The sequence below is a fragment of the Eretmochelys imbricata genome, chromosome 22, assembly GCF_965152235.1.
Source record: "Eretmochelys imbricata isolate rEreImb1 chromosome 22, rEreImb1.hap1, whole genome shotgun sequence".
Lineage (NCBI taxonomy): Eukaryota > Metazoa > Chordata > Testudines > Cheloniidae > Eretmochelys > Eretmochelys imbricata.
In genome coordinates this window covers 3525915-3539390 of record NC_135593.1, presented here as the reverse complement: position 1 = coordinate 3539390, position 13476 = coordinate 3525915, and the positions used below count along the sequence as shown (strand labels likewise).

Below are 13476 nucleotides of genomic sequence, written 5' to 3'. Positions count from 1 at the left end.
CACGCGGCTGGTGTGGAGCTCGGCGAGGGCTCTGCACTGCCCCATCTGCCTGGCCCTTGGTGAATGCTCCCCCTCAGTGTGTGGGGCAGGCTGGGGAATCCTTTTCCCATGGGATCGCAGCCCACGTTGGGGGAAGCGGCTACGGCCTTCCATCAGGGATGCTGTTGTCAATGACCAGGAGCCAGGCGTGTCTAGCAGGCACCGGGGGTGGGCTCAGTAGTAGCCGAGCGCTCGCCCTCAGGCCCACGGTGCCCCAAGAGTCTCCCTGGGCTTTGGGCATCCCAGACGTCGTGCCCGCCTGGTACAGAATGTGTTCAGCTTTCTATGCCTGGACTTCTGTCGCCCCCGCATCCATCGGCTGCAGAGCAACCCTGGTCGTCTCTCCCTTCCTGGGAATGGCAGAGCTGCTTGGCATGGGACTGTGGGCAGCAGGGCAGGGGGCCTGGCACTCCCCCACCGCCCCCGCAGCAGGGCTGCTGGACTCCGACATGCAGGCACCTGGAAAGGAATCACCTTTTACGCACAGCGAGCAGCAGGGGCCGAGCAGGCTCAGAGTGTCACTCCGCCATCCACAGGCAGACCAGGCCTGGCATGGGGACCCCAGCCCTGGGCAGAGCAACCCCTCCCGAGGGGACAAGGGGAATTTTCCTTCTTCACAAGGAGACCATTTGTACTGTGTTCCTGAGTCAAGGCCCAGTGGGGCTCAGAGGAAAGAAACCCGCTGGCCTGTTTGGGAGTCAGGCGCTGATGACAAGGGGCACTCTGAGCCCCTGGCGAACGAGCTTGTTTCCTTGCGAGATGGGCACGACGGCCGGGCTTGCCACGCAGGGCCATGGCATCTCCAGCTGGCACAGGGCAGGGGAGTGCCCAGAGGCAAATCTGCAGGTTGAGGGGCTGGAAGGGCCGGGTCTGTCCTATTACCTGCACAGAGCACTCAGCGACACACCAAGGGCAGCGGGGCCAGGAGACAGCCTCACCTCCCCTCCCCAGGCACCCCACCCGCTCCGGGATGATGGCCAGGAGCTGAGAGAGGCCTACCCGGGAACGGAAGGCCGCTGTGCAGGACGCACCAGAGCGTCGAGGATCCGGGCCAAAATGCACCTGGCACTGCGCCTGGCCTTGGATCAAACCTTCTCCTCTACCCCATCCAGACCCCATGGATTCAGGCATCGCTACCCCGTCACACACGTGTCCCAGTGCCCCTTGCCCTTCACTAGCCTGACCCCAGCTCCCACAGCACTGCCCAAAGCGGCCTTGCCTCACCCTCACCCCAAGGGGTGCCCATATCAGCCAGTCACCTCCCCCAGTATCCTGGGACTCAGAGCCAGCTCCCTCTGGGAGCTAATCACTGCACGCAGTCCAGTGCAGTGCCCCAGGGACGGACAGGCTCTGTGGGGAGTGGCAGTCCGGCTGGGGGCAATGTGGGGGGGCTGGGCTGTGGAGCGCCAGGGCAGGGACAAGGCCACCAGAGGCTTTGCAAGTCCAGGTTATTTTGTGTGGAGCTGGCATCCCTGAGCTGCACCCAGAGCGCGTTTCTGCTTGAACCAGTCCCTCGGGAGCCTGCCCGCCCCCAGCCCACGCTGCACAGGGCTGGGGAGAAGCGTCCCACAGGGCAGGTTATTCCAAAATTCACTAAAATTTGCACCTGCCTCCAGATCAGCTGGCCGGGCCAGTGTCCCAGCCCGGGGAGGCCTGGCCTGGCGGGCTCACTGGCTTGTTCCAGCGTGGCCACTCCTGAGGCCAGGCCGGCATGAGATGGGACAAGGCGCCAGTGATCACTAAGAGGAAGAGGCTAGCTTCTTTCCTGCCGCTGCCCTCGCTGTCAACCCCCAGCCCAGCGAGGCGAGGCTCCAGTGTGGCTGCCGGGGGCGGGGGGGGGGAGCAGGCTGCCCTGGAGCCGTCTCTCGCCGAGCATCTCACCTGCTCACTGAAGCATGCAGGTGTGTGAGGCTGGAGAGGTGGGGGAGGGGGGTGATGCTGGCAGGCCAGGTGCCAGCTCATGCCAAGGTCCCCATGTCTCTACTGGACACTGACAGATCCAGGGCTGGAATCACTGTAGCTCACATGGGGGTGAATACTGATCAAACAGGTCTGAGGATGATAAGGACATGTTTAGTGGTTGGCCTCTAGTGAATGCCTGGTAGTTGCAGCCTGCATTGATCTGTCTTCCACACAATTGGAGCGGGTGGAGGGTGAGCCTCAAGGAATCGCCATATCGGAGAGGCTGCTAATTAGTGTGACGAGCTGCTCTTCTGCGGAAGTTGTTGCACCCCCTCCTGAGGGAGGAGACCCAGCGATACCAGACAGGCTCTGGCGGGAGCCTACATCCGGATTGAGAAACGAAGCGCTCCCCATCCTGCTCTCCTCCCCGTAAAGATGAGGCATGCGAGTGGACTCCTCCACCAGCTGAGTTTGCAGCGGAGAGCACATGGCCGGAGGGGGATAAGCCGCCCAGACAAAAGGAACTAGGTATCTGTGCTGCTTGGACTTGGGGGCGGGAGAGGGAGGAAGGCGTTTCCTAGGCATAAGCAAGGGATCCCCAGTGCTTAGCCTGGGTTAGCCCTAAAGGACAATAGAACTTGCTGATTATAGACGCCTTTGTTACACTGTGAAAGCCAAGACTGTACCTCATTGGTGTGTCTCTATTCGCTTGCTTTAACCTTGTAAATAACTCTCTAGTTTTCTTCTCCTAGGTAATAAATCTTCATACAGTTTATTAGAGGATTGGCCACAAGCGTTGTCCTTGGTGTGAGACCTAACATGCAATCGGCCTGGGGCAAGTGGGTATCTGACTATTGCTGTGATTCTTGGTCGGAAGGGTCACCTGTCAGGGCGATACGTTCCCATGGGTGGCAAGCCGGAGCGGAGTACCCTAGGGCTGGCGGGGCTCCGTGTTCAGCCTGTCAGAGTGCTGGGGCAGTTTGTACTTGGGGCAGTTGGTTGGTTCGAAGTTCAGGGGTTCGTGCCCAGGGTTTTTATCAGTCTGCCCTGAGGGTGGCACTCACACTTGGGAGCGATATGGGGCAGAGGGCGTTTGGTAGCAGGAAGGAGCTGGGGCACTTATCCAAGGGGGTCGCCGGAGGGGGCTGTTTGGGGACTTTTTCCTGGGTTAGGTGGGGAACTCTCCTCCCTTTCCTAGCTGCTAGGAGAAGCGGGCTCCAGGACTATCTCCCTTCTCTCCTGGGGAGTCTCCCAGCGGTTTTTTCTCGGTGCTCCCTATGAGCCTTGGTGGCTCCCAGCCCCTGCTCTAGGGGTGAGTGGAGGGTGCTCCTGTGTCTGGCCGACTGGCTCCCCGCCTAGGCACTGTGTGCCCGCTGGTGTGTGTCACAGGGAGCTCTGCAGATGACTGCAGGAACCTGTTCCAGCCCCAGCGTGGGCGCAAGGCCTGGAGCCCGGGCTCTGGGACCCTGCCAGGAGGAAGGGACCCAGAGCTCAGGCTGCAGCCCGCGCCTGAACGTCTACACCACAATGAAACAGCCCCGCAGCCCGAGTCAGCTGGCAGGGGCCAGCCACAGGGTCTCAGTGTAGACGTGCCCTGAAGGGCCCAGGGACACTAAGGGCTCTGGCTGATTTCCTGGCCAAGTGCTGCCCAGGAGGGGGCGAGTCCAGGGCTACCCAGAGAGCGCAGTGCCCGAGCAGGCTAAGGCCACCCTCGGGCACCATGGTGCATGTGGCTGGCCCCAGGAGCGGCCCGGCAGGTGGGGCCTGGGCTCCCCTGGCTGGGGAGGATGCAGGGCTGCAATGCCAGGGCAGGCCGGCCCACCAGCGTCCCACTCGCCCCGTGCCAGGCAGCATGGGCACTAACACTTGCCGTTTGGCCCAGGCCCAGGGGCAGGGCGGGTCCGGGTCCTGTTCAGTGCTGCCTTCCCCTCTGGCTTCTCAGCGGCAGGAGTCCCCTCGGGCCTCTGGGAGTACTTGGCCTCCATCTCCTCCAGCCAGCCAGTGCCCCACTCCCAGGTGGGCAGGGGAAGGGGCTCTGCTCCAGCCCACGCCGCGCCCTCCCACCGCTCGGGAGGGGGAAGGAGCCCATCCAGCGGGGAGGCGGGCGGCGAGAAGTCTGTGGGAAAAAGCAACCCCCGAGTTACGCTGAGAGGCTCAGGGAGGGGGTGGGCGCGAGTCGGTGACCCCAGGGACCCCCGGGCTGGCCCCACGCCGCTCCCCACCATCACTAGGGGTGACCCTGGCGCAGCAGAAGGGCTGAGCAGCGCGGGACGAAGGGCCAGGCCATTCCCATGCCAGTGTTCAGCGGGTGGAGCAGAGATCAGAGCCCACTCCACGGGCTGCCAGGGCACGGGCTTCTCAGAGCAGGGACGGGCGGGACCCTGACGCCTGGCCACTGAACGGGGACAGACCTGTTCAGGTCTGGCCTCAGGGCCGCGCTCGCTCACGTGGCCCCCCCAGCCCAGGGCAGGTGGCCTCTCTCTGCTAGTGGTTTTTCCTTAAAAGTTGAGAAGTGGTGCGAGGGGCTGGCCTCATTTCCACCTCGCTGGACCGCGCGGGGCTGGTGTCCCATCCACGGTGCTGGGACCTCAGGCAGCCAGGCCTCTCCTCAGAGCCTGCTCCCTTTGCAGCTTCCTGCAGGGCCCCTGGTCTACAGCAGCCTCCTGCCCCCCGCCCCCGGTGTTGCGGACCCCTCTGGCTCCCATCCAGCCGCGCCCTGGGGCCAGCTCTGGCTCTGCCCACCAGGCACAGTGCAGGCCGAGTGGCAGCCGTGCTGGAGCAAGGCTGCGAGTGACGCACAGGGCTGGGGCTGCAGCGGGCGCTGGCGGCTGGAGGAGCGGCACCTTGGGCCAGCGAAGCTGTTTCAGTTGGACCAGGTGCAAGCAGCCCGGAGAGGAGCCAGCCCAGCTGGTTCCCGCTGGGCTCCTGGAGGACGGCTGCCTGTGGATGAGGTGTGAGTCGTGTACACGTGGGCGCCATAAGGCATGGCTGAGCTCAGCGCATCAAACACCCTGCAGAGCCCTCCCGCCCTCAGTGAGGGGCACGTGGGCGTCCGAGAGCCCCCGCCCTCAGTGAGGGGCACCCGGGCACCCGAGTCCCCGCCCTCAGTGAGGGGCACGTGGGCATCCGAGAGCCCCCACCCTCGGTGAGGGGAAGGTGGGTACCCAAGAACCCCCCGCCCTCGGTGAGGGGCACGTGGGCACCCGAGACCCCCCCTCAGTGAGGGGCACGTGGGCACTCGAGAGCCCCACCCTCAGTGAGGGGCACGTGGGCACTCGAGAGCCCCCCGCCCTCAGTGAGGGGCACGTGGGTACCCGAGAGCCCACCGCCCTCGGTGAGGGGCATGTGGACACCCGAGAGTCCCCCACCCTCGGTGAAGGGCACATGGGTACCTGAGAGCCCCCTGCCCTCGGTGAGGGGCATGTTGGTACCTGAGAGTCCCTCACCCCCAGTCGTCGGCAAGCAGGATCCAACCAGGGACCCCTAGAGCTTAATGCATGAGCCTCTACTGCGTGAGCTAAAAGCTAGCTGGCTGGTAGCTAAGGGTGTAGAGCAGACTCATTAATCCCTCTCTCTAAGTGGTCTTGGTGCCACCGGATGGGACAGAACCCCACACCCAGGAGCTGTGTGGGTCACACTAGCAGTGGGTTACTACATGAGCAGCTCTTCGGCTGGCCGGGCAGAGCCATGTGCTCTGGGAGGTGAGTCAATGCCGCTTGGGGCATCAGAACCAGCATTCCCAGCCCCTGAGAACCGACGTCCCTCAGGCGCCCGCCAAAGCTGGGCAGACAGAAACCTGCCCGCACTGGTCACGCAGGGCAGGGCACTGGCTGTAATGCAATGGGGAGGCTGTGTCTGAACAATCCCCCTGCCCTCCCCAGGGAAGTGCCCCTATTGTGGGGGCAAGCAGGGATCCCCCGGCTGCAGCTGCCAGCCACCGGGACGCTGATTTGCAGCATAGGGCCAGACAAGTGCAATGGCCACGCAGGTGTCTGCCCTGCCAGTGGGCGCGCGAGTCCTGGACCAGCCCAGCCCAACCTGCCCTGGCCAGCCTGGGGGTGTAAAATCAGGCCCCAGTGTCCTCTCTAAATTCAACCTCCCCGCAAAGAGGAGCGGCCGTGCTGGGTGCCGGCACACACAGCTGCACTGCTGGATCCGTGTGCCCGAGGCCCCATAGTGCAGGCAGGGGCTGAGGAGGAGGAGGGGATGCCAGCACAGCCCCGCGCTGACTGGAGGAGCAGGATCCCCTAGCCCTGTCAGCTCCAGGGTACGGATTTCATTCCAGACCTTGCTCTACTCTGCCGGCCGGCACAGAGGCTGGTGCTGGGGGGACGCCTTGGCCAGCTTGGCCCAGAAGCCGGGTTGCCCTCCCCACCCAGTGACTTTCCCAGGAGTTAGGTGCAGCGGTTCTTCAGAGCCCCCATTAATTAACATCTGCAGCCCCCTCTCCAGGGCAGGCCAAAGGTTTGATTGGCATTCTCGGTCCTAAGAGAAACAGAAAATTAACCTGCCCCTGCCCCCCTCCAGCTGCACCCAAGGCTTGGCGCAGACAGCAGGGCCTAGTGCAAGGGCTTTGAGGCCTCTCCCCCGGGCTCTGGGCACGGGCGGGATCCATGTACCTGGGCAGGCCTGCTCAGCCTCGCTCTGGCTCAGCCCGAAGCAGAAGCTGTCGACGGCCACGGCCAGGGCCCGGGCGAAGTTGGCGTCCACGAGAAAGGAGCCGTCGGAGGAGCTGACCAGGCTGCAGCGCGTGCTGGTGAAGTTCTCCTCGGAGACCGAGCCCCAGCCGTTGAGCAGGGAGCCGCCCAGTGAGCCCTCGGCCTCGCTGCGGCTGGACGAGGGCGTCCGGCAGTACCGGCGCAAGAAGGGCATGGACTGGCAGCCGCCCCCCTCCGCAGCGGGGTCGTCGTCCTCTTCGGGGGCAGGTCCCACCCCCAGCTCGGAACGCAGTGGGCCGCAGATGTAGCCGTAGGTGTGCGGGGGGGAGAAGGCCCAGGGGGCGGAGGAGGTGCTCTCCTGACGGTGCCTTTGGAGCGAGAACGTGGAGCTGGCATTGACGTGGGCAGTTGCCTTAGAAGGGAACTCGCAGCCCCAGGGCAGAGAAGGCAGGGCCTGGGCTCCCTGGGGGGCTCCGATCCCTGCCGCGGCAAAGCCTCGCTCCTGGGGGGGTTCACGGCCAGCCCTGCACTTCCCAGTGACACCCGGTCCAGGGTCCCACCCATGCTCCCCGGGGCCCATTCAGAGGCCAGGTTCCAGCCCGAGCCTATTGACATGTTCTCAGCCGTCCAACCTGCAGGGTGTGACCCCAGCTCGTGGAGCGTAGCCGTGACTGAAATGGGGGGACACCTCCACTAGAGCTGAGGGGCTGTGAAGCCTGCTGTAGCTCGATGCAATGGGGCTGTGTGCAGGGGGGTCTGATGGGGAGGGGTTCGAGTCCTGGCTGACGTCCCCTTAGAGCTGTATGGCTCCATGTACCAGCTGGTAGGTTTTGTTTTTCAATCACAGACACTGTTTAAATCCGGCCGGCCTTGTTTTCTAGCAGATCTGCGCTAGGAATTGTCTGGGGCAGGGCTCTGGCCTGTGCTGTGCAAGGGGGCCAGGCGAGACGACCACAGTGGTCCCTTCTGGCCCTGGCGTCTATGACATAAACCCATTAAAACACCCTGTTGAGCCTTACAGCGCTAAGGCTGCCCTGACCCCGCCCAGCTGGAGCACACAGGCTCATCCTTGCGCTGCGGGCAAACCCCTCCCCCTGCCCGTGGATCAGCGGGGGATTTGGCACCCTGGGCCAGGGGTTACACCCCCATTTGCTGTGCAGAGCAGGAATCCCAAGGCTAGCTCCACACCGGGGGCTTGGTGTGATCATTGCAACAGTTAACTCCCCGGCACCCTGCTGCCTAGTGACACCCTCAGCAGCGAGCCCAGGCTCCCCCTACAATGCAGGGGAGAGAGGGGCAGCTAAGTGAGGGATCCCCAAAAGCCAGCCAGCTGTGTGGGGAGCCGCTGAAGCCAGCCAGTGGGAGATGCTGAGGAGATGGGTGGTGTGTGTGTGTGTGTGTATGAGTGTGCAGGGGTGGGTGGGTGTGAAGGTAGGTGTGTGTTTGTGTGCAGGTGTGTGTGTGTGTTTGTGGTGGTGAGTGTGCAGGCATGTAGGTGTGTGCGTGAGTGTGTATGTGGGTGAGTGTGCAGGCAGCTGTGTGTTTGTGCAGGTGCGGTTCTGTGGGTGAGTGTGCACATGGGTGTGTGCATGCAGGGTGACTGTGCAGACGTGTGCAGGCAGGTGTGTGCTTGTGTGAGAGTACAGGTCTTTGTGCATGTGTAGCTATGTGAGTGTACAGGTGTGTGTGTGTGTTTGTGTGGGCGTGTGTGCAGGCAGGTGTATGTGAGTGGGTGAGTTTGAGACACGTGTGTGCTTGTGTGGGTGAGTGTGCAAGAAGGGTTGTGGGGGTGAGTGTGCAGGCAGGTGTGTGTGTGTGTGTGAGTGTGCAGGTGTGTGCGTGTGCAGGTGTCTGTGAGTGTGCAGGGGGTGTGCAGGGTGCTCGGCGAGTGTGCAGGCAGACATGCAGGGTGCTCGGCGAGTGTGCAAGGGGTGTGCAGGGTGCTCGGCGAGTGTGCAGGCAGACATGCAGGGTGCTCGGCGAGTGTGCAGGGGGTGTGCAGGGTGCTCGGCGAGTATGCGGGGGTGTGCAGGTGTCTGTGTGCGTGTGCGGGGTGTGTGCAGGTGTCTGTGTGCGTGTGCGGGGTGTGTGCAGGTGTCTGTGAGTGTGCAGGCAGACGTGCAGGGTGCTCGGCGAGTGTGCAGGCAGACGTGCAGGGTGCTCGGCGAGTGTGCGGGGGGTGTGCAGGGTGCTCGGCGAGTGTGCGGGCAGACGTGCAGGGTGCTCGGCGAGTGTGCGGGGGGTGTACAGGGTGCTCGGCGAGTGTGCAGGCAGACGTGCAGGGTGCTCGGCGAGTGTGCAGGCAGACGTGCAGGGTGCTCGGCGAGTGTGCGGGGGGTGTGCAGGGTGCTCGGCGAGTGTGCAGGGGACGTGCAGGGTGCTCGGCGAGTGTGCAGGCAGACGTGCAGGGTGCTCGGCGAGTGTGCAGGCAGACGTGCAGGGTGCTCGCCGAGTGTGCGGGGGGTGTGCAGGGTGCTCGGCGAGTGTGCAGGCAGACGTGCAGGGTGCTCGGCGAGTGTGCGGGGGGTGTACAGGGTGCTCGGCGAGTGTGCAGGCAGACGTGCAGGGTGCTCGGCGAGTGTGCAGGCAGACGTGCAGGGTGCTCGGCGAGTGTGCGGGGGGTGTGCAGGGTGCTCGGCGAGTGTGCAGGGGACGTGCAGGGTGCTCGGCGAGTGTGCAGGCAGACGTGCAGGGTGCTCGGCGAGTGTGCAGGCAGACGTGCAGGGTGCTCGGCGAGTGTGCGGGGGGTGTGCAGGGTGCTCGGCGAGTGTGCAGGCAGACGTGCAGGGTGCTCGGCGAGTGTGCAGGCAGACGTGCAGGGTGCTCGGCGAGTGTGCGGGGGGTGTGCAGGGTGCTCGGCGAGTGTGCAGGCAGACGTGCAGGGTGCTCGGCGAGTGTGCGGGGGGTGTGCAGGGTGCTCGGCGAGTGTGCGGGGGGTGTGCAGGGTGCTCGGCGAGTGTGCAGGCAGACGTGCAGGGTGCTCGGCGAGTGTGCAGGCAGACGTGCAGGGTGCTCGGCGGCTGCTGGTGCAGCCTGCTCAGTAGCACACGGGGAGGGTGTGGTACGAGGGGGGCGCGGCGAGAGGTTGTGCCCGGCCTCTGGGCCTTGCAGCAGGCTGGGGAGGGGATTCCCTGGTGTAGGCCCCAGGCAGTTGCCCAAGCCCTCTCCGGGCCTGGCTGAAGCGCCCTGCCGGAGCCCTTACCTCTGGCACTCGGCCTCCGCACTGAGCTCCAGGTACGCAGCCACCTGGTCGGGGCGTGAGCACGGCCTCCCCGTCGTCGCCGAGTGAGGGTGCGGGAGACGCAGCGGCGAGGCGGCGGTAGGGCAGCGGGGGTGAAGGCAGCCCCCCCCGGAGGGTGTTCTCCGCGCTCGGCTGCAGCTCTCCAGCCGGGAACGGCCTGGCTGCCTCCCCACCGTCTCTGCTCCTGTAGGCACAGACACCAGCCGCATGGGGAGCCTGCCATGCTGGGCCTCATGCCCTCGCCTGCCCTGCCTCCCCCAGGCCTGCTGAGCACTGGAGCCCCCCAGTGCCATTTCAGACCCATGGGCTCCCGCGGCAGTGAGAGGCTCCTCGCCCCGCAGCGGGAAGCCCAGGACTTGCGGCAAACCTCCAGGGGCCGCTGTCAGCTGGGTGTTGGACAAAGCCCTCCATCCTCCAAACACAGAAACACGGTACCCGTACTTCTGTCCCCGAGGCCGGCTAGCTCAGGGCACCTGTGGGCCCATTAGCCCGGCCTGCCAGCGCCTCCCGCCCCCCTACAGAGGGCACTGACCCTCATGCCTGGAGGGCCAGGAAGGAGGAACCGGGAGGTTCCTAACCGCATTTGACAAGTAGCAAAATGAATCCTCATGGGAAAGGAGAACCAACCTGTAGACAGCGAGGGGGGATTCCTGCCCCGCTCCGGAACTGACCCATAGACAGCGAGGGGGGATTCCCGCGCCGCTCCAGAACCGACCCATAGACAGCGAGGGGGGATTCCCGCCCCTCTCCGAAACTCATCTGTAGACAGCGAGTGGGGGATTCCCGCCCCACTCCGGAACCGACCCATAGACAGCGAGGGGGGATTCCCACCCCACTCCGAAACTCATCTGTAGATAGCGAATGGGGGATTCCTGCCCCGCTCCGGAACCGACCCATAGACAGCGAGGGGGGATTCCCACCCCGCTCCAGAACCAACCTATAAACAGTAAGGGGGGATTCCAGCCCCGCTCCGAAACTCATCTGTAGACAGCGAGTGGGGGATTCCCACCCTGCTCTGGAACTGAACTTTGCCATTTTAAGCAAAAGGAGGTAGAAGGCCTGGATTTCCACCTCCATGGCCCCTACACACACTGCCTGCACCAGCTTCAGGGCTGTGGGGGCAGCAGGTGACGTTCTAGGTGCTGCCGGAGGAGTGGGCATGGGGGGTGCTGGGCGCTAGACCGGCTGTGCTCTCCCCATCAGAGATTTGTGCTTGGTACTCGGTGGGGTGAGGTAACACTCAAGCACCAGGAAGGATCCCGTGAGTCAGACACCGCCACCTTTGGCTCTGAGCCCCCCACGGGCCCCATCCCCATCGGAATCCAGATGTCAGGGCCTGAGCCGGAATGAGGAGAGGGACTGGGTCTGTCTAGCACAGTCTGGCACTCGCCTGCTGCTTGTTGTCCACACCCAGCTGAGCAGCTGTGAGAGGAGGCAGGAAACAGGCGTCTCTCCGAAGCAGGTCAGGCGAACCCGCTGGAGGTGTGCATGACTCCTCCTCGGATTGATTTGCCTTTACACTCCCTCTGGCCACAGTCGGTGATTGGGCCTCAAGAGCATTTGTTAGGAAGAAACCCCAAGTGCAGGCAAACAAGTGGCTGCCCCTTTCGGCAGTGCCGGGCCCAGGGTGGCTGGGTCACAGAGTTCTGCCCTTCCGAGGGGTGCACTCCAGAGGGGCTGAAGGAGCTCTAAAGTGCAGTTCACCTGGCAGGCAAGGCGGGATGAACGGGCACTTAAAATAAAACCAGAAGGCCCTTACTCTGGCTGTACGCCCTGGCCCTGGGGGCTGTGCAGAGCGGGAAGAGCCAGAGGGGGGGGCAACGTGCCAGGTACGTGCAGTGAACCTCTGGACTGCAGCAGCTTCGGGGAGCTGAAGGTTTTCAGCACTTTGGCACCCTCTCCTAGGAAAAAAAACTTGAGAAAAATGATCAGCCAGCTATCCAGATCCCTGCCACCCACCCACCCGTCCCACCTGCCAATCACCACCTGGCCCCAGCCTCCGTCACCCACCCACCGAACCCCCCTGCCATCCCTCCCAGCCCACCCCCCAACCAACATCCCTCCAGCCCCACCAACCAACACCCCACCACCCCAACCAACCCAACAGACCCAATCCACCCACCCCAACAAGATACACTGGCTGGAAGCTGATGCTAGACAAATTCAAAAGAGCAAATTAACAGTGAAGGGTGATTAACCAATGGAACAATTTACCAGGAGTCATGGTGGATTCTCCATCAGGCAATTTTTAAATCAAGACTGGGTGTTTTTCTAAAAGATCTGCTCTAGTTTAAGCAAGAGAATCCAGGGAAGCCCTACGGCCTGTGCTGTACAGATCAGATAAATTGATCACAGCGGTCCCTTCAAATCTATGAATTCATCCACACAGCGACACTAACCAATTCCCTCCTCCCCCTGCCAACCTGTCCTGCGATGCATTCACCAGCTCCCAGCGAACCAACTCCACAGTTAATCCACCCACGTCCCTGAACCTACCAACCAACTCTCCAGCTGCCCAAACCTCCCAACCAGCACCAACCAACGCCCCAGTGCCTCAACCCTTCCATCAGCTCCCAATTAACCAGCTCCCCAGCCCCATCCTGAACGACTGACCACCAGCCCTTCACCAAGGCCTCTATTGCCTACTGGCCAACTGATCCTCACCCAGCCTTCACCACATCCCCAGGCCCAAAGAAACCAACTGACCCATCAGCCATGCCCCATCAACTTCACCAACTCCCCACCCAATGTCCCAGTCCACTTACCTGCAATCAACTCTTCACTCCCAAGAGACTGACCTACCTATAGTCACCAAACACCCAATTCCCACTCCACAAACCACTAACCTACCCACCGGCCCCAAGGCTACTAACCTACCCACAAGCTTCCTGACACCCATTAACCTACCCACCAGCTCCCCACAACCCACTAACCGACCCACCAGTCCCCTAGCCCACTTCCTACCCACCAGCCCCCAACCCACTAACCGACCCACCTGCTCCCAAGTAACCCCTTCATCCCCCAGTCAAGCCACCTCCTGACCCGGTTCCAGCAGCTCAGCTCCCCAGTGCCGCAGGCTGAAAGCCAGGTCAGCAGCCGAGCCAACGGACCCTCAGCCACCGCACACAGCTGACACGGAGGCTGTTCGGAGGTCTGGGGGCAGGCAGGCTACAAACTCTTATAACCTTTTCATTCGGGGCAATGGGAAGCCCAGGACTGGCCCCTGGCGGCCAGGAACTGTTGGCCTGTTGGTTGGGAGCCAGCTTGACGTGGGTCTCGCTCACACAGCCCTCTCCACAGGCTTATGGCTGGCGAGCTGCGCTAGGCCTCCTCCGACCTAGTGTGGGCCTTTCCCAGTGCCAATTTCCCGCTGGGACCCTCTCCGCTCCCACAGCACAGGATCTGCCCCACATGCCGGCAGCCTGCTCCCAGCACAGACACATGCAGAGGGTGGACGCAATACAAGGCGCCAACCCCGTGGGTGCACCGGGGTTCAAGCACCCACAGGAAAAGAAAGGGTGCTCAGCACCCACCAGCCAGAGCTATTTGGCAGGGCCACCGATCAGCTGTTTTGCGGCTGGCCGGTGGCGTTTGGGAGAGGGCAGACTGCCTCGGGGGCGGAGCCAGGGCAGGAAG

At 63.3% G+C, this 13476-nt stretch overlaps 1 protein-coding gene across 1 annotated transcript in view; it reads right to left on the bottom strand.

The window, feature by feature from the left end:
• Nucleotides 1–322: 322 nt before the first annotated feature.
• Nucleotides 323–13476, bottom strand: part of ROBO4 (roundabout guidance receptor 4) — an 87787-nt gene continuing 74633 nt past the window's right edge. The window contains 6 exon segments of the mRNA XM_077839936.1: nucleotides 323–498; nucleotides 3812–4057; nucleotides 6561–6967; nucleotides 9802–9854; nucleotides 9856–10024; nucleotides 11600–11741. Coding sequence (XP_077696062.1) covers nucleotides 323–498; nucleotides 3812–4057; nucleotides 6561–6967; nucleotides 9802–9854; nucleotides 9856–10024; nucleotides 11600–11741 — 1193 coding nt within the window.